At 29.3% G+C, this 20,854-nt stretch overlaps 3 protein-coding genes across 3 annotated transcripts; 1 reads left to right on the plus strand and 2 right to left on the minus strand.

Annotated features, from left to right (window-relative positions):
• The first annotated feature begins 122 nt into the window (after positions 1-122).
• On the plus strand, positions 123-1,486 carry LOC107626386 (uncharacterized). Its single transcript, XM_016329259.3, has one exon. The coding sequence runs from the start codon at positions 238-240 to the stop codon at positions 1,132-1,134; it is 897 nt and encodes a 298-aa protein (XP_016184745.1). The 5' UTR covers positions 123-237; the 3' UTR covers positions 1,135-1,486.
• Positions 1,487-5,737: 4,251 nt separating this feature from the next.
• Positions 5,738-8,796, minus strand: HCF244 (NAD(P)-binding Rossmann-fold superfamily protein). The gene is made up of 7 exons (XM_016329260.2): positions 8,322-8,796; positions 7,647-7,745; positions 7,374-7,568; positions 7,188-7,280; positions 7,014-7,109; positions 6,788-6,928; positions 5,738-6,177 (listed from the first exon to the last, which is right to left on the minus strand). The coding sequence occupies exons 1-7, from the start codon at positions 8,697-8,699 to the stop codon at positions 6,001-6,003; spliced, it is 1,179 nt and encodes a 392-aa protein (XP_016184746.1). The 5' UTR covers positions 8,700-8,796; the 3' UTR covers positions 5,738-6,000.
• Positions 8,797-9,502: 706 nt separating this feature from the next.
• On the minus strand, positions 9,503-19,822 carry LOC107628613 (alpha carbonic anhydrase 1, chloroplastic). Its single transcript, XM_088504311.1, has 7 exons — positions 19,805-19,822; positions 12,128-12,253; positions 11,536-11,750; positions 10,641-10,747; positions 10,269-10,371; positions 9,990-10,160; positions 9,503-9,834 (listed from the first exon to the last, which is right to left on the minus strand). Exons 2-7 carry the CDS (start codon positions 12,204-12,206, stop codon positions 9,697-9,699), a joined length of 813 nt encoding a protein of 270 aa, XP_088360437.1. The 5' UTR covers positions 12,207-12,253; positions 19,805-19,822; the 3' UTR covers positions 9,503-9,696.
• Positions 19,823-20,854: the final 1,032 nt, after the last annotated feature.

Raw genomic sequence — 20,854 nt, forward strand, 5'->3', positions numbered from 1 at the left:
ACAATAAAAATAAAAATTTAAGAATATAATATTCTCTCACACACACCCTCTGGAAGAAAAAAAAAAAGAGATATGAACAGAAGAATATTCATTCAGTCTTTCATATAAATACAACACAAGGATTAAATACGTTACCACCGTCAGTACTCAACAGAAAACAGAAAAAAACAAACTTCGAAAGCCTTCTCTTTCTCTCTCTGAAAGTGTGTTTTAAACGATCTAGGGTTACAGAATTCGATGCCACAGGTGGATTTGGAGTCGCTGGTTTCTGCATGCGCCGGAGGTTCCTCCGATCGGAAAGTAGCATGCGAGACAATCGCCGGCGACGACGATACTGCTGATTGGCCGCCGCCGGAATCGATCTGGCTCTCCGGCGAAGCTGAGTTCGACTGGTTGGACCGAAACGCCGTCGTTTACGAGCGGAAAGAATCCACGAAAGGAAGCTCCGTATTCGCCACGTCGAACCCTGGATCCAACAACAACTCTCAGCGATTCTCCAAGAATCTGATGAAATCCAAAGCTGCGATTATCGGACTACCGAAATCGCAGAAATCGGCGTTCGCTGACGCAAGCCAGAGCCGCCGCATCCACCACAACCGGCAGGGAAACGCCAGGCTGTTTCCGAAACGGAGCGCTTCCGTCGGAAAATCTGACTCCGCCGTCGTCGTATACGAGCCATCGTCGCCGAAGGTCTCGTGCATCGGTAGGGTTAGATCAAACCGGAACCGCCGTTTAAGAACTCGCCAACGGAGCATATCCTCCTCCACCGCCGCTGCAGCTGCCACCTCCACCGTCACCATCGCGAGACAAAAATCTTGCCGTAGCGGGAGACGCAAAACCGGTTTCTTTGAAAGCCTTCGTGCCATTTTCAGATCCGGTCGACGAGGAAAACCGGTTCAGAAACCCGATCCATCTTCGGAGGATTCATCGACGAAGAAGAAGAAGAATAAAAGAAGCAACAGTAGAAAATCGCGCGGTGACGGTAGCAACAAAGCCATCCAAAACGACGAGTCGTTTAACGAATCGGTTTCCATTGAACCTCCCGGTTTGGGTAGCTTGAACCGGTTCGCATCAGGGAGAAGATCCGAATCGTGGAGTGTAGTAAGTGACTCGGAGATCCACGTGGCACAGTAAAATTTTTTGGCGCCGTTCAAGTTCGGTTGGCGGTTAGTCTTGAATTGCGGGCCCCAAAGTGGTTTAAAAAGTCGTTGATTGCTTACGTGGCACGTTGAAAACGGTCATTAACTGTTTTCCTCACCCCTGTAAGAAGATAAAATGTTAGATTTTTACCCCGTCCTTTTTTTCTTTTTTCTTTTTCTTTTTCTTATTGGAAAATAAACAAAGAAAGAAGATAGAGATAGCATGTAGTTGTGACTTTGAAGCGTGATATAATTTTCCTCCTTATTTTGTAAATATACGTGTTGCCATGTGCATATAAATTTTATGTGGAGCTGCTTGATAATATAAAAAACTACACTTAAACAAATTAAATTTGTTTGTTTAGATTAAGTAATGAATGTGAAAATAATTTATTTACTAATATGATAAATTTTTTATATAAACTAAAGTTCTTACAATGAATATAAATCTTTGACTATGTATATAAGCCTTTGAAAATACTTGATTCTATATTACGAATAATTACTTAATTAGTATAAATAATCCAATATAATCCAATTCAACTCTCTTGCTTTTAAGTCAGGATGATGTTGCATTTAAGTCATTGAAAGAATTTTTTATATACAAAATGCAGTTGTTTATTTTTATAGAATCTTATGCAAAATTATATATTTGTATGTGTTATTATTTTATTTAAATATTTTGTCTATTTAAAGTTTACTTATTTTCACATAAATAGTTTATTCTCAGTTTTGGAATTAAAAAATATAACTTTATACATCAAATATAATGTAAGATATTTTTATATATACCAATATTTAATCATATATCTGCACATAGATTTTCAGATAATGACATTGAGAATCAACTCTATTTGTATATGCGTAATTGATTGCATATGATTGCAAATATATTTATTTACTATGATAGTGCATAAAAATTGAACACATAAATTAATGTAAAAGCACAAAGATGTAATTTTAATAAATTTAGATTGAAATAATATATTAAAATTGAGTGAACATAATCAAACACTATGCCTTTAATAAATTCATGAATTAAATTTTAAGCCACAAATAGCCTAAACAGTCTTGTGGTTAGAAATTTGTGTTTAGATTGAACTTTTGAATTCCTGTCATATTGTCATAAATCAATGTATCGAAAAAAGAATCATGAAGTAAATTACTTATATATTAGTCTAGCTAGTGTGAATTTTGTCACTTCTAGCTGATAACGATTTCAATATAGTAGAACGATATACTAATGTTTGACGACTACTCCAACACATTTAATTGAGCTAGAAAAATGCATAATTATCCAATGTTAATTATGTAAAAAATTCCATATAATATTATTGAAGGTCATCAATTCATGATATGCTAGTATTATTTAATTTATTATATTAGTAGTATATAATAAAATGAATGTTCGGTCTTATATATATCCAGTCATTGTTGACTGGTCAGTGAGGAGAATATGCATCATATTTTTCCTTTAAGGTGATGATTTGGAGTATGATATGCTTTCCTTTTTTGTTTTCTAGTTGCTAATTTTATGTTCTTTATTCTTAGTCAAACATAATAAGTATATAAATATATATAAATAATCAATGATGTCACTTGTATAAATAATTTTTAATTAAATTCAATTAATTAATATAAGTCCAACAAAATAAAAAATATGTGCATGTATGACTGTTTTTCCTTTTCTTTATTTTTTTAACACAAAAATTTTTGTTAGAGTATATAAAAATCTATTAATATAGTAGTACAATAATTTTTATATATAGCACAAAATTATCGATATAATATAAAATTTTTTTTACATAATACATAAATTTTTACTATGAATATATTTTGTAAATTGGGTAAGTTAATATTTTAAGTATTTGGTCTTTTAAAAATTTATGTGTCATATACTAAAATTTATGTATATTTTTTTGGTTGGATATTAATGTTTTAGGTATGTGATCCTTAAAAATATTGTGTGTTATGTATCAAAAATTTTGTATGGTATATATTTTATTAGTTAAGTATCAATGTTCTAGATATATAATTTTAAAAACTTTTCACTAAAATTTTTATACGGTGTATCAAAATTTGTGTATTAAAATTTTTTGAATATATATAAAAAAAATAAAAAAATAAAAATGATGATAATGATAATAAAAGAGAATAAAAATAAAGAGAAGAAGATAATGACAATAATAATAAAAAAAAAGACTGAACAAAAAAAAAAGAGAAGAAGAACGCGCACATATGTACGTAAAAAAAAAGTGCGCCATGACGTTAAACTTGATTAAAAATGTGTCTGGCTATCTAATTTTATTAATAAATAATAACGTCAAAATTATATATATATTAATGACTAGTACTCATAGGTTCACAAAGTAAAATGTCACTTTTGAAGTGGATTTGAAATCAAGGGATGTTGTTGTTGCCGTGTAAGCTAAGATTTAAAATCCTAGAAACATTATTTTCAAAGCTAATCCATATTTTGACTATGCCATGCAAATTTTCCACAAGGTAATTCATTCATCTATACAATGTTTTAAGTAAAAAAAAAATTGTTACTTGATTTTTTTTTAATAATTACTTTAAGTGTCTATATATAGAGCTTTCCATTAAATAATGTTTGATATTTTTTATGATAATAAAAAGAGTATACATACTTAAATATGTCCAAAAAAAAGTTCGAAGATTATCATTTAAATAATTAAGTTTTCTTTTCACTTGGGAAGAAGTCTACATAGGAGAACTTTATATTATTCTTGCACGCCATCAATTATATAATTCCGGAGGGTTTGAAAATCAAAGGCGTCAATGGTTTGATTAGCCCATTGATTTTATATAATAAACCATGCGATGCAGAAAATATGCACTATAAGTAGTAGGGTTATCTTATCTCAAACTTTACCTACCAAGTTGAAAGTTGAAGGCGTTGATTTATATGATAACGTTGGAGGAAAAAATAATCAGCTAACATTAGGGCGGGAATTGAGTCGAGCTGGGCTCACAAAAATTGAACTTGGCTCACGGCTCGGTTCATTAACAATCGAGTTTATTTCTTAAGTTCAAGCTCGACTTACCAAAAATTTACGAGTTGGCTCAAATAAAAGAAACATAAATATATAATCTATAATTCTATATCAATAAATTATAATTTATATATTTTAAAAAATATTTGAAAAGATCAATTTTATATATTGTTTATCTATCAATAAATTATAAATTTTTTATTTATGTCCTATATTAAAATTATATGTAAATAAAAAATATAAATATTAAATAATTAAAATTGTTATAATATATATATATATATATAATCGAGCCAGTTCACGAGCTAATGAGCTGAGCTTATCCAAGCTCAAGCTCGGCTCATTTAATTTATGAGCTCAATTTCAGGTTTAAGCTTGGCTCACCATCTCACGAGCTTAGCTTATCGAGCTGTTAACGAGTCGAGCTCAAGCTGGCTCATGAGTTGGCTTGACTCACTTCTAGCGCTAGCTAGTATTTAGAAATTAGTAAAATAAAAAGTCAATCATTTTGTTAAATTTATATTTTTTTATTATGCATAAATTTTATTATCTCAATTATTTAAAGATGATTACAATTTTATTTTCTGATATTACTATTTTTTTTTAATCATTTTTTTAGAAGAACTGGTTTGTCAATATTAATATATTGTTGACGGTAGAATATGACGTATTATCATACTAATAATAATAATAATAATAATAATAATAAATAATAATAGAATTCATTCATTCAAGAATCAAGATTCATCACGCATGGTCGGTGACTTGGTGAAATTATGTCAAAGAGATGAATGATGAAGAACAACTAGTTAGAGTATCGAATAATTCTATTTAATTATTTCAGACGAACAATTTTTTTTTTCTAAAAATAGGTTCGTGAAAATAAAATGTTTAACGGACTTGACTAGATTAACTCGTGATTTAACGAATTGGTTAACAAAATAAACAGGGTAGCCCGTTTAGCCTGATCCCATTTTTTCTTATTTTTTTCTATTTTTTAAAATGTTTTTGACAAACTTTTTTAATAATTCAAACTAAATATCTTAAGTTTTAATTAAAAATATCTTAAGTTCCAATTCAATAACCTAATAAAAAGGGAAAAAAAAAAGCCCAAAGTTAGAATTTTAATCCTAATTTTTTAATTAAAAATTGCCTATTTAAATAGAGAAATAAAAAATAAAAATAACTGAGTTAGTGCATTTAATCTGTTAATTTTTTTTTAAAATGGGTCAAACTTATATTTTAAAGGCTTATATATATACTTGATATATAATTAGTCTACTTTTTTAAACCCAAGCACATGTCACATGAACCCATAGCATCTCAACATCAATTGGTTTTAGAGCACCCCCTTCTACAGACCCAAAAAGTAAAATCTTCAACATTCTTTACCCTGAAGCATTCTTGGTGGATTGCTAAATAATTTTATTATCTTCCTAGTCTTCAATCCATCTGCAAACTGCAGATCTTTCTATTGTCCATTTTGCATGAATTGGCTGAATTATACTTATTAGCAGGGAAGAAAAATTGAAAGGAAGTAACTAGAGAAATAAACAATAAGATAGTAAAGATACCCATGTCTTGTAACAAAAACCTCATCATTGTTCTTTTCCACTCCATTTGTCATAAGCAACCATTGTTCTTACATCAAACTAAACTAAACCAAAGCAAAATCAGCTCTGTAATTACATAAGCTTAAGCATACCCAAATAGAGTGTGTATGTATAATGGATTGCTCCGAATTTTAAATAACAAAAATCAATTGTTAGACCACAAAATACAATAAAAATATACATAAAAATAATTAATTGATGACCTTGCTTTCATTTACATACCATCATCATTCAGAAGTAAATATCTGTTTGTTTTGACTGGGCTTTTAGATCCTTCAATTTCTTCAAAATGTTGGTGAAGTAATCCTGCAAGTACTTCTCCAGTGTAACTATATCTTTCGAATCCACGCCGAGAAGATTGTATGTCTCTCCCATCGGAACAGAGAACACAGTATCGCTGGTAAGGACCTTCAGATTTTCCAGTTTAAACGATTTGCCCATTATTAGACAGAGGTAAAAAAACTATGATTCTATACATAGACTAGATGATGCAAACTGCAGGCAGATCAACAGCTAATGAAAAACACATGACACTCGATTGATAAACAAGATCCAAAGCCAAAAGGAAGTAGCATCTTCTATTCTAACCCGCATTGGCATCTGCCTACACTAAGTTGCTAAATGAACCATAATTTTTCTAATTGAGCATCAATGGCATTATCATTTTTCGTTAATAACTTATCATATATTCAAAAATAAAATGCTTTTCAAATTCCCATGGACTCAGTTTTGATGTAGCACAATTTACAGACAAGAATATCAAACAGTTAATTGGAATGCATATGATTATGCAATCGATGAACAAGAATATCTTGTTTCTCATGGTTCTAACTTGATAAGAATTCTCAAACAGAGAAAAATCTTGGTGCTTAATCAAAACGAGTGATATTAAAATTCTGAGTACAAAAAATTTGAGTACAACCAATATGCAACAAGGGGAGCCATGTTTATGTAAATACCAACAAGGTTAAGATAAGTTCTATAGCATAACTAGTGATATAGAGCCTATAAATTTTACCTCTGAAAATGCTAATCTGTCAGCAACATCATTTGTCCACTCAAAAAACCGAGTCAACTGGCGAGTGAATCTTAAAATAGAGACAGGAACTGTAGTTACATTAGCATCTTGGCCGGCAAGCCTCTCGCACAAAGTTATCACCTAAAAATGATCAAAGAAGTGCAAGTAAGATCCATAGACCATAATTAAGCAGCAAGCAAGCCAAATAGCACATTCAACAAGTTACCTCTTGGGTTGTCCATGCGCGAGGACCAGCAAATGTAAGAAGTTTACCATTCATCTTCTCATTACGTAGCGCTATAAACGTCAAACGCGCTATATCCTAAGAATATATGTACATCAATAATCCATTAGATGTTTAAATCAATCAACTGGATAATCTAAAGAAACATCTATCCACCTGTGTATCCATGTAAGCAATTCTAGTTGGAGCATCAGTTCCCCAAACAGATTTCTCTTCAAGTATAGGAACAGCATATTGCCCAATAAGGCCCTACATACAATTGCATTAAATCAAGATCAAGGTTAAGATTTGCATTAGAAATTGACAAGAAAGAAATATAACAAGTAAGTGAAATTTAATTACCTGCATGAAACCACATAAACGGATTGTGATGTGATTGATGCCGGAATCGCGAAGGAACTTCTCAGTGCAGTATTTGATTTCCATGAGAGGGACCTCAGGATGTTTGTCACAGTTATGTATGGAATAGAAAACATATTTCTGAATTCCCATTGCCTTAGCACATTGTATGAGAGCCACTTTCCCTTCCCAATCCACCTAAAGAACAAACTTGAGCAAATTACTGAGATACTGAAATAATTGAAGAGTTAGTTAATTAGTTAGTTAGTTAGTTACCGTTTTGATAGGCTCCTCGGGACGGCCGGTGGCACAGTCAATAACAGTATGGACGCCGACGAGTGTTGCCGGAATAGTCTCCGGTTTACTGAGGTCAGCCTGGAAAAAATTAGCTTAAATTAGATGCATTGAAAAAGATGATTATAAACAAAATCAGTCACGCTACAATACAAAATAAATTATACAAATACATTGATTTTTTTGCGTGTATATAATATTTTTTAGTAACAAAAGTTTAATTTTGATTAATCATAAAACGTTTAGCATAGAATTCCAATCACATCTACTTTCCAATCGCATCTACTTTTCATTTTTTTAAAGGAAAAGTATATGGAACCAAAATGTGACCAGCCAAAAAATAAACAAAACCGTTTAATTAAAATCACTTTTTGAATAATATGTTTGAAAACCGCTGCTGAGATCACGGAACACAAACGAAAATCCGATTTTTCATGGAATCCAAATACATTTTGGCTGATTTTTGGCTGTTATGCTTTTGGTTCCCTAGTTGTTCTCTTAAAATGATGATTCATACCTTCTTTTATAAGGTGACACTGAGGAAATTACGTAAATTAGATATAAAACACGTGTGAAATACAGTTTATTAAAATTAAATTCAATAATAAATATGAACATGAACACCTAATAATAATAATAATAAATAAATAGGATTACATTGACGACGGTTGCTCCCCAATCGCGAAGGAAGTCGGCGGGGGCAGGGCGAGGGCGGACGAGGCACCTAACATCGTAGCCCTCGTCGAGTGCGCGGCGGACAATCTGGCGGCCGAGAGTTCCGGTGGCGCCGACTACCAGTATATTGGTGGCTCTGACAGGGGTGCCGCTGCCAACGGAAACATTCACGGCCTGCGCCGCCGCGTTGCATCTCACTCTGAAACAAGTAGAAAGGGGGGATCCGAATCCTAATCGCGTGCCAAGGTTGGTGGGTGATACCGCCACATTGCAGCGCCATGATAGTTGCTGCTGAGATTGGGAAGGTGCTGTTAATGGTAACCTCAGGTTCAAGTTCGGATTCAGTAGCGCCATTTTCATTTTCCAGAACTCAAGTGAGTTCAGTGAAAGTGAACCACATTTCTTTGCATCTCATCTGATCTACATTTTGCCACATCATCTTCCTTTTCCACCTTTCTTTAGAATAAGGATATATATGTCTTTTCATACATCTCTTTTTTTTCTCTTTTATTCAATCTATTATTTTTTTAATCATTTTTTTTATCTTAATTTCTCTTTACAACTAAAGTAGCTGTAATTTATTAAGTAATTACTATGGTGTCTAAAAATATTTGTCTAATTTATCAAAAAAATTAAAAATTAATATTTAATTTTAAAAATATAAAAATAAATAATTATTAAATATTTAAAAATTATCATAAAAAATAAATTAGACAAAAATTAAACATTAAATTATAAACACTATAAAATTCACTAATTTATTAACCATATATAGAAGTAACTAAATAAATAAATAATTATAACACTTAGAGTCCAACTTTTATTATGCTTATAATAGTTGTAATTGTTTATTTTTATGTAGAAGTATGTGATTTGGATAATTCTTTTAAAGTGTATAAAAAATAGTACAAATATTTTTTTAATTTTATTCTTTGATTTTTGTTAATCTTTTTTAAATGTTTGTTAGATCGTCCATTTATTAAAAAGTATCCTTATTTATTATTTAAGTAAAAAAGGTAAGATGAATATTGGGGTTAGGGGAATAAAAAAATTGATTAATTAAATTTAGAATTAAACTTTGAATTGAAAGAAGGTAATTCTTATATTATATATTATATAGAGATTATTATTTATAAATTGAGATTTTTTTAAGAAGAGAGAACGAGAATAAAAGGCTAAACTAGAATTTATTGAATTAGGCAAACTAGAACATTAAAATTAAAAAAAAAAAAAAAACTACAAATAACCTCAAAGGTTATATATATAAGAAATTTGAGGGGATAGAGAAACTTAAATATTTATATTACTGGATAGCTAATTATACATTATATTAAGCTAATTAACAATGACATTTTTTTCATGAAATATGGTTGGGCTTGAAGTACATCTGAATTTTGCGATCATTGATGGGCTGAATGGGCCTTGCATTGATCTTGCATGTTGGGTCCAATGGGCCTTTTAGGAGCTCTAATTGTTTCTCAGATATGGTCCTTAGCTGCATGGCCCAATATAAAATCAATATATATTCTAAGAAATAATTTTAGTAATGATTTTAATTAATAGTAAAAATAAAATTACTAAAATTTTGGTAATTTATTTTAAACCAAGAATATGATAATAATTTCCCTTAATTAATTAATTAATACATACCTTCCCAAGGATGTTCCAATGGACACCCTCTGTGCATGGAGGAGTGGTGAGAGAACCAATATATCTAAAATATCTATGTGGCCTTCTATTTAATTCCTTTATATAAAAGGTTCCAATAGCAATTTGAGTATTACTATGCCCTCTCCCAAGCTCAATCAACTTGTCTTCAATCTAATAGTCATGCTAACTATTAGTGTTATCAATTTAATAAATAAAGTTTTGTAATTATTGCTAATATTCATGAGACAAGAATAATAATTTAATAATAAATAATTGTACCTTTGAGATGATAGGGTCAGGATTACCCAATTTGTAGAGCATTGCTATAACTGCTATTTCATTGTCTTCACTTTTGTGTACTAGATGAAGCTCAGCAACATGTCTGTGTTCACAAGATTTATGTTTTAAAATTATTTATTATTATTATTATTATTATTATTATTATTATTATTATTATTAATTTTTTTCCAGTTATGGAAAAACAAAATTTAGTTGGATTGGTTTTATAGTCATATAGTCACCTCCTATAGCAAAATTGTACTACTCTTGGTTTAAAATAATTGTTACTTGAATTTTATTTATTGTTATATTTTTATTCAAAGTGATTAAATATTATTATCAAGGAATAATTCTTATTTTGAGGAAACTTACATGCGACCATTTGCACGGTGCTCTGCGGGAGAATGCCAATGCAATTGTTTCAAGGAGTAATTTTTTCCATTTATATTAATATCTCCTACTTTTCCTCCAAATTGCACCTACAAATGGTATAAAACCTTTTAAGCATAATGGTTTCCTAATTTATTCATGAAAGAAAATTGAGAAATTATCAATCAAATATAATGGGCAGCCACAAAATTCAAACTTTTTTTTTAATGTCTTTTTGTTATAAGTTATAACTAACATCATTAAATAATGAACCATGTTATGTATAACAAAAAATAAGTTACCAAATGAATTACTCTTATACCCAAAAAAAAAAAAAAAAAATAGGTTATATGTACATCAAAAATCAACCATTTATATAGAATATTTATTGAAATATAAAATACACATTGAAAATAAGTTAAATAATATATATATTTATACGTAAATACATAATAATTTAATTTAGTTGTTGATTTTTTGTGTGCACGTAATATTTTTGGTATAAAATCCATATTAAAATATAAAATATATATTGAAAGTGTATAATATATACATGTATATATAAAAATACATATTTTTTTATTTGATAGTTAATTTTTAATTAATTTTTTATAAAAAAATATCAGATTATCAGAATTTATTATTTTTGACCAATAGTTAACTATTAAAGTTTAAAAATGTGGGTTAAAATATTTTGTTAGATTACTAAATTAATGAAATTAGATTGATAACTAAAAATAATGATAAAAAATAATAAATTTTGATAATTTTTTAATATTTTTTAATTTTTATAATGAAAATAAGAGAAGAACATGAAAAAAGAAAAAAGAAGGGGAAAATAAGAAAAACACTAAAATTAAAAGGAGTAATAGTAGGTGAAGATGAGAAGAGAAGAAACCCCAATGTTGAATTTGTTGTTAACCAAAGTGGCATTTGTAGGAATGTAGTGTTTGTCTAAAGACTTAAGATCCTTGTTGAAGACAATGTAAGACTTGTTTAGATTCACAGGACTCTGAGATTCTCCATGTGAGCATGCTGCAAATAATGGACTCAAGCTTCCCCATTTTTCAGGCCCATTGTGTGGACCAGTGTAACTAAAATTAACTGATGAATCTATAGTGTAAATTTAAAAAAAAAAAAAAAAAAAAAAAAAACAACTTGTTAGAACTAACAATACCAACATATGAAACATTTGATGTATGTTAGAATTTAGAAGCTCATAGTTCTAGACTTCTAGAGTCTTTATATGTTTGAGTTTTGATTTTGCGGAAAAAGAGAAGGAAATAATAAATGGTTTGAAATATATAAAAGAACTAAATTTTATACTTAAAATTTTTTATGTCTTTAATTTCTTTTGCTTCTAAAATCAAAACAAAAGTGTACATGTATGGTATTGCAAAACTTGTACAATGAAGAAGAAAGAAGAAAAACAAAAGTGTTCCTTTTTTTCTCCAAAAAAAATAATTAGTGGGAATTCATGGAAATCTTACATTCATTTGCAGAAGTGTACAAAGGCAAGAAGAAGAGTGCAATGGAAACTATGGTTGAGAAGATAATCTGCAAGGCCATTGCTGAAAGTGGCTATAGCTATGTGTCTTCTCCTTTGATCTGAGAGCCTATGTTTTATAATTAATATATATAAATATAACAATAATAAAAAAATAAAAAATTATATATTTGAAACATATTGATCTCCAATTATTATGATTGCTATGAAGTTGGATTACGGTGCAGTTTGGTAAAGTTGAGCTTGGTTGTTGGATACTTACCAGATTAATGGAAAGTGAGTGTCATTTTTTTGTTTTGTTTTATTTATTTATTGTCTAATGAATTGCTGCATGCACAAAAAAATAAGTGTCTTTAATATTATACTTAACTTACTAAAAAAGACAAATAAATAGTATTTAATAAATTTTATTTTTTATTTTTAAAACTAAGTTAAATAATTTAAACACCATAATAAAATTATCATAAAATTTATTTTTTATAGTATTTTTTTATTTTTTTATATATTCTCTGTTAATATTAGTAAAAATATTATTTATATACTAAAATTAATTATTACCTATTTATATATAAATATATAATTTAATTTATTTTTAATATATAATTTATTTTTTAATATATATTTTATAATAATAATTAATTTTGGGGTATGTATCTAATATATATAGTTGGCCATGCTTTGTTACCATCTACCACAAACATGGCATGATTATATTTATTATCATTCTATTTTGGTGTATGTTGTTGTGTTGGCATAAGTCTTATCTCTAACTTTTACTTGCATGTATAAAAGAGGTAATAAATCTCAAGAGTTTTTACAATCTCATATTTGTTATGCTACATACATTGTAGTTAGTTGGCTTCACAAATAGCACTTATTTTAGTTAATATAATAAATTATTTTACTATTTGTGTTAGAAAATTAACTTTTAATTTCTTTTTTCTAATCAATAATCATTGAATAAAATAACTTTTTTTAATCCTTATAATATTTGTTTATTAATGTGTATTTCTTTGATGTTTTAATTTCTTGATATAGATCTAATTAAATCCTTACAGTAGTTTCCCCTAAATTTTAGTATTAGTGAGAAAATTAATAATAACAAAGTTAGCCACTACATATAATCCAAGGAAAAAAAAGTTTATTATTTAATTAATTCTTTTAATGGAACCTATTCAACCAAATTCATATCGAAGCTAAGAGAGGAATATTTGAATTGCACACTAAGTGTGCTGGAGAATTGGAGCAACCATTTGATTGTTCCAAAAACATAGGTTAAAATATGGATATAAACCTTAGGATTTAGATCTTTTAAATTTTGAATTTTATTTTAAATATAAAATATAATTTTTTATTATTTATTTTATAAGTAGAATCATAGAACAAAAAAAATATAAAAAAAATATTTAAAAGTAAAAAAATTACACTTTATTTTTTAAAATAAAAATTTAAAATTTAGAGAATTCAAATTCTAAATCTTATGTATGTGTTTCCTTTTGTAAGATAAATCTTTAAATTATCAATTAAATCATGATGTATTTTATCTAGAGACACGTGAATATATCCTTGTATTCTCAGTAAAGATTAATTTTGATATATGTAAAATTACTATATATAAATTTTTAATTAAATATTTTATTTACAAGATTCTAAAGTAATAAGTATTTGAAAATGCCAATGAGTTATAACTCAAATGACATAATCTCTCCATATTCAATTAAGAGATTACGAGTTCGAGTCTCTTATCTTTGATTAAAAAAAAAATAAGTATTTGAGAATCAACCATTCTTTTAAAAAAATTATATATATATATTAAAAACCAATAAATTAAATTAATCATCATATACTTCTATATAAATACAATATTATTTTAATAATTTTAATATATATTTTATATTTTAATATATATTATATACAAATAAACGAGTTGATATAATTGATTGATTATATATATATGATTGATATTAAAAATTAAATTATTATTTTCACTTTATGCACAGCTCTCTCTCATATCATTTTCTTTTTTAATTTTAGTGTTCCATATGATGGATGATGGACATTCCTTAAGAGTAGGAGAAAAGTATATGACATGCATGATGCATATAAAATAGTAGGCCACTTTGGGTGATACAAATTGAGATTTGGGGAATATTGGGTTTTGGAAACATACAAATTACAAAAGCAATTTAAGAGGTTGGGAATGGAGAGAGTCAGAGACACACATCCTCCATGATTGTTCTTTCTTGTACAATTCACTTTTCTTTTTCTTTTTTTTTTCAAAATAATTACATTTTTATTATTTGGTTAGATTCTTTCATTTCATTGTGAAAATAGTACCAATCCATTATGGTTAATTTTTTTGGAGGTATTAAAAATAAAATAAGGTTTATATAACACAATGTAACCATTGTTTTAAAAATGTTATATGCATAACAAAAATTAATTATTAATTTAATTATTATATTTATATATAAATATATTATTTAATTATTTTTAATATATATTTTATACGAATAACTGATATAATATTTAATATCGTAAACGTACTCAACATAGTTTTGGGATTTTTTTTCGTTTATAAAATAAAAAAATTATTTATTTCCTCCAAAACGATTTTCAAACTTTATTTTTGTAAATACGAATTTTTTTTTTTGGAATTAACAGTAAGTTTGTCGCCCCCGACGAACTTCATAATTTATATAGAGTTCGCCGTACCCCGGCGAACTCTATGATGAATTCGCCACACTATATAAATCCCATGGGACCATTGGTTTGTCGCTTTCTTCTTTCATTCTATCATTCAAAATTTTTCTGTAACTTTTTCCTTTTTTACCTTTTCGACCTATGTGAAGTTTGTTGTGGACGACAGTCTCAGTTCTAGGTTAGTAAATAACAGTCTATTCTTTTATGTTAAGTTGGTTATATGTTAGATAAAATTGTTAGGTATAGATCGTTTGTTAGTTAGAATAATAGATTTATTTTTTACATGTTACTTAGGTAGACGTACTTTTTAGTGTTGTTATGTTAGGTATATTATTTTATGTTACCGTTTTTTTAATACAGTGGCTATGGATCATGATGTAAAAGAATATAGGAAAGTATATTATTAGATAATTTAGTTATTGGTATAGCATTGTGTTGTGAGTTAGAAGGTAATTAGGTGAGCACTAAAATTTAAGGTTGAGTTACTTATAAATTAATATGACGACGTCAGTTAAGTAGATTAAGCTTAAAATTAGTAGGTTTATAAGCCATTTCTGATTTAGTTAATTTTTTAATAATCCAGTATGTGATTTTATTTTAGTAGATTGTGTTTCGATGGAGCAGCAGTTATTGGGCTATGAGCATGAGATGTATAGACTGAATCAGGCTGAGCACATCGCTGGGATGCTTGATCGTGTGATATGAATTTTTAATCCCTTTTTTTTATTTTATTATAGTAAAGGAAAAGTGAACTTGCTATTGTATGTATTGAAGGTACCGTTGTTTGTTAAAATTTTTTGTTTTTTGCGTTTGGTAGGCGCTTCGGATCTTGCGCACCAGACGGAACTTGATGACACGGCCGCCGGAGCATATTAGGCCATATCTGAGACGAGCCGGTTTTGAGTACGTCGAATACGTAGTGGAGTTTGAGCATGATTGGTCGCTTGCCTCGTAATTGATAGAGAGGTAGAGGCCTGAGTCCACACATTTCATCTACCGTGCGGGGAGATGACCATCACCCACCAGGACGTGGCATATCAGTTGGGACTCCGGATTGATGGTGATCCTGTCAGTGGATGCATCGGTGGATGGGAGCAGTACCACTAGGGACGGACCATTGAGGAGTTGTGTGAGCAGATATTAGGTGTTGTTCCTGGCCCAGAGGATAGACAGTCACAGATTAAGTGGACTGTCAAGCTTACTTGGTTCCACAACACGGTTTGTGGAGAGCAAGAGCAGGATGCCACAGAGGAGCGGCTGATGAGGTATACGAGAGGATATATCATGCAGTTGATCGGAGGTATCCTCTTCCCTGATGCATCTGACTGTTGGGTGCATATCAGGTGGCTTCCCTGATGGAGGACGTTGATGCATGTGGCTTCAGGGAAGAGGATATCTCTGATCAACTGCATGATATTTCCTCTCGTATACCTCATCAGCCGCTCCTCTGTGGCATCCTGCTCTAACTCTCCACAAACTGTGTTATGGAACCAAGTAAGTTTGACAGTCTACTTAGTCTGTGACTGTCTGTCCTCTGGGTCAGGAACAACACCTAATATCTACTCACACAACTCCTCAATGGTCCGTCCCTGGTGGTACTGCTCCCACCCACCGATGCATCCACTGACAGGATCACCATCAATCCGGAGTCCCAACTGATATGCCACGTCCTGCAAGGTGATGGTCATCTCCCCGCACGGTAGATGAAATGTGTGGGACTCAGACCTTTACCTCTCTATCAATGCCAAGGCAAGCGACCAATCATGCTCAAACTCTACCATGTATGCGAAGTACTCAAAACCGGCTCGTCTCAGATATGGCCTAATCTACTCTGACGGCCGTGTCATCAAGTTCCATCTGGTGCGCAAGATTCGAGTTGCATACCAAACGGAAAAAACAAAAAAAATTAACAAACAACGGTACCTTCAATACATATAATAGTAAGTTCACTTTTCCTTCACTATAATAAAATAAAATAAAAAAGGGTTAAAAATTCATACCACACGATCAAGTCTCCCAGCCATGTGCTCAGCCTGATCCAGTCTATACATCTCATGCTCATAACCCAATAACTGCTGCTCCATCGAAACACAATCAACTAAAATAAAATCACATACTGGATTATTAAAAAATTAACTAAATCAGAAATGGCTTATAAACCTACTAATTTTAAGCTTAATCTACTTAACTAACGTCGTCATATTAATTTATAAGTAACTCAACCTTAAATTTTAGTGCTCACCTAATTACCTTCTAACTCACAACACAATGCTATACCAATAACTAGATTATCTAATAATGTACTTTCCTATATTCTTTTACATCATGATCCATAGCCACTATATTAAAAAACGGTAATATAAAATAATATACCTAACATAACAACACTAAAAAGTACGTCTACCTAAGTAACATGTAAAAAATAAATCTATTATTCTAACCAACAAACAATCTATACCTAATAATTTTATCTAACATATAAGCAGTAAACCAACTTAACATAAAAGAATAGACTGTTATTTACTAATCTGGAACTGAGACTGTCGTCCACAACAAACTTCACAGAGGTCGAAAAGGTAGAAAAAAAAAAGTTACAGAAAAATTTTGGAGGATAGAATGGAAGAAGAAAGCGACAAACTAATGGTCCCACGGAATTTATATAGTGTGGCGAACTCATCATAGAATTCGCCGGGAGGGGACAGAAAATTGCTGTTAATTCCAAAAAAAAAAAAATCGTATTTACAAAAATAAAGTTGAAAAATCGTTTTAGAGGAAATAAATAATTTTTTTATTTTATAAACGAAAAAAATCCCATAGTTTTGTAGTTTAAAATATTTTAATGAGTGAAATTACACGACAGCATCATTGCTCAATCATCAATTATCAATGTCATTGTAATCTAATCTAGTAAATTATGCTTTGATAATTTCGAAACATGGCTTTGAACATTACATCATATTAAAAGCCAGTTGGCTAATTGAGTATTGTTTATTCAAAGCAAAAGGCCATTCATATATGAAAAAGGCAGAACACAAGAAAATGGGAATATATTAAATAATTAAAAATTTTGAATGAAGAAAACTATAGTATGAAGTTGTAGAAAATTACAAGATTACAAGATTACCTTAACGACGAAACTAACAAGATGCATGAAAGTATTATATTAATGCGTGTTAATATAAGAGGTTGAAAATTTATTGTGTATGTATTCTGAGAGCAAATAAATATCTTATTCTGCATTATTTAATTTACTTTGTCAATTTGAGATTAATTTTTTTTTCATTATTTTTTATAATTTAAATTAAAAATAACAATAAATTTATACTGTTAATATGAAAGACAATTAATTAATTAGAATGAGAGTATTGACTTGCTCTGAGAATATTTAAAAATTTCTTTAAGAGGTTAATTGTTTTTCTTTTAATCCATAGAAAGATGAGTTCTGATAGAGATATAACCATTATTCTATTAATGTTATCTTTTTTTATCAGCTTAAGTTTTTGAGATGAGTGATTTTATGATATAATATTAGAATTCTATGTCTGAAAGATTAAGAGTTCGATTTTTGGTGAGAGGGAGTATTAGAGATATAACTATTAATATTATTTTTTTGTATCAGTTTAAAATTTTTGAAATGAGTAGTTTCATGACAAGTTCAGCCCTAAATTCATGTTATATTATGTTTTTGAGGTGATAATTAATTAATTAATTGGTTTAGTAAAAAAAAAAAAAAGGAAATGGCTTTTGGCATCAATGAAAGAACACCATGGGTTAGAGGCTTCAATTACTTATCACAAAAGCCAAAGGTAATTATTACATAGATTTAAAGATTTTCTCATATGGAATTGAAACTAGAAATCAAAGTGAAAACTGAAAAGCAACAGTATATATTTTTTTTCAAAAAAAAAAATTAATATAAAAAAAAAAAAGAGAAAAAGCTATATAATAGAGACTCCACTACTTATCCAAAGAGGCCCACAAAACAGTTCCAATATTCCGAAAGTAAAAAGGACTACTTAGTCTACAATTGCCTCACATGGTTAGATTCCCATTATTAGGGTATATCAAAATCCATTCTACTCATTGAAAATCCAATTCAGTTTCATATTCTGCCAAAACTATAACGTATACATGCTACTACTTCTTTCTTTCTTTTGTATTACAAGCTTAGATCATAAGAGGACACCACGATGCAATTAATCTATCTATATATAAATAATAAATTACACTATATACTTATATTTAACTCTCATGAATTCAAGTTTAATTACACTTATTCTCTTTTTTTTAAATAAAATTAAAAAAAAACATGTAAAATGTTTTTGTTACTGGGATTGTTCATAATAGCCTTTATCAATTAAAAATGATATATTACTAAATATGTATTTTACACATAACTATTTTGCTATTATTAATTGGAAAAAAAATTAGTAGTGAGTAAAAAATTTATATGCGATTAGAAACATTCATAAATCATTATATTTGAATGTCTAAAAAAATTAAAAGAGTGTTAACTCAAATATAAAATATAAAATAAAAAATTAATTATATATATAACGGGAATGATGGTACAAAATGAGATTATACCTCCTCCACTTTGGATAGAAATTCCCCACTAATAAAAAGAAGAATTTAATTTTGATACACCGTATAGAGTAATTTTATATGCGTATTTAATTACGTAACGTCATATTATAAAAAAAAATTACTATTTTTATTGACTGCATGAAATTTTTATTAATTGCGTGAATAGTCGTCCAAAAGAACGGATATAATTGTACGACTATGTAAAATATTTTCCCGTATATCAAAATTAAACTCATAAAAGAAACTGTTAGGTCAAGTCATGTTTTCAAGGACCAGAGTCCAAAGACATTAGGGTTCTGATGAAAAACACAGAAAAACATTAACAAACACAAAACTAAAACAAAAAACAACTTAGGTTAGGATTACCTGCCTCAAAATTTGTCCCTCTAATCAAGCTTTGGCATGGCTAGAAATGATGAATCAATGAGATTTGTGCAGAGAGAGAAAGAGAGAGAGAATATGAAAATGTAAACCGTGATGAATGAATACTGAGATAGAATGATATTGATCTCTTAGCTAATACATGGTTACATTATATATAATTTAATTTTGATGTATGAGAAGTGTAAAACGTTTTACACAGTTGTGCAATCAGAACCGTTCTCTTAGATGACCATTCATATGGTGTTATGTGATTGAATATATAAAAACGGTTTTACACTGACAGTGCTGCCTTGGATTCAGTCAGCTCTATTGCATTGTTGCTATTTTCTGTAACTGCCTTAGACTCAGTCAGTTCTATTCCTTCGTTACTACCTTCCTCTGATTTATATTCAGATTGTAAGCTACATGAATTTAATAATTAGTATACAATTATTTTCTAATGAGATTGTGTCAGTCTACAAATTCTTTTTAGCATAAGAATAATTGGAGAAGACAAGAGCCAAATGAACCTTCCCCAAGAGAACCTTTATGCTTACAATGGCTAGAAGAAAAATAATACTTTTAGAGACAATGATACTTTTCAATAAAAATATTTGGTAACCAAAGAAAATTAGCCAAAAACAGCCATAACTTGTCTTATTTAGCATTAATTAATTGTTGAGATAATTAATTAATGCTAAATAAAACAAGTTCGGACTTTTTTTTTCTACCTAGCATTACCCCTTTTCAAACAGACCTTTGGATGAGATATTTGATTCTCCAACCCACCTACTACCATGTGATTGTGCATTTGTGCCTTCTTTGATGTCCTTAAGAATTAACTTGATAAATTTTAGGGTAGATTACATTGATCTACCCTTAAACTAAGTGACATTGCATATAATATGTTTTCGATTTGTCATATACTTTTATTAACTCTGCCTATGTTACATAGTCAGTCTCAAGCCTTTGTAAAAGAGGAGGGTTGTGTTAAACTTCCAACAATCAATATAAAAACTTCATCAAATCTTTATGATATGAACAAAACATAATACTG

Source organism: Arachis ipaensis, chromosome B2 (genome assembly GCF_059453495.1).
Source record: "Arachis ipaensis isolate K30076 ecotype BB chromosome B2, ASM5945349v1, whole genome shotgun sequence".
NCBI lineage: Eukaryota > Viridiplantae > Streptophyta > Magnoliopsida > Fabales > Fabaceae > Arachis > Arachis ipaensis.

Bases quoted from the DNA above. Each gene is read 5' to 3' on its own strand.
- LOC107626386 (XM_016329259.3), top strand. From the start codon at position 238: ATGCCACAGGTGGATTTGGAGTCGCTGGTTTCTGCATGCGCCGGAGGT.
- HCF244 (XM_016329260.2), bottom strand. From the start codon at position 8,699: ATGAAAATGGCGCTACTGAATCCGAACTTGAACCTGAGGTTACCATTA. The intron at 7,110-7,187 runs GTGGATAGATGT...ATATATTCTTAG, and splicing joins TTGCTTACATGGATACACAG to GATATAGCGCGTTTGACGTT. The intron at 6,178-6,787 runs GTAAAATTTATA...GAAAATCTGAAG, and splicing joins ACAGATTAGCATTTTCAGAG to GTCCTTACCAGCGATACTGT.
- LOC107628613 (XM_088504311.1), bottom strand. From the start codon at position 12,206: ATGGCCTTGCAGATTATCTTCTCAACCATAGTTTCCATTGCACTCTTC. The intron at 11,751-12,127 runs GTAAGATTTCCA...TTTACACTATAG, and splicing joins GTACACTTCTGCAAATGAAT to ATTCATCAGTTAATTTTAGT. The intron at 9,835-9,989 runs GTATGTATTAAT...TGGGCCATGCAG, and splicing joins ATTGGAACATCCTTGGGAAG to CTAAGGACCATATCTGAGAA.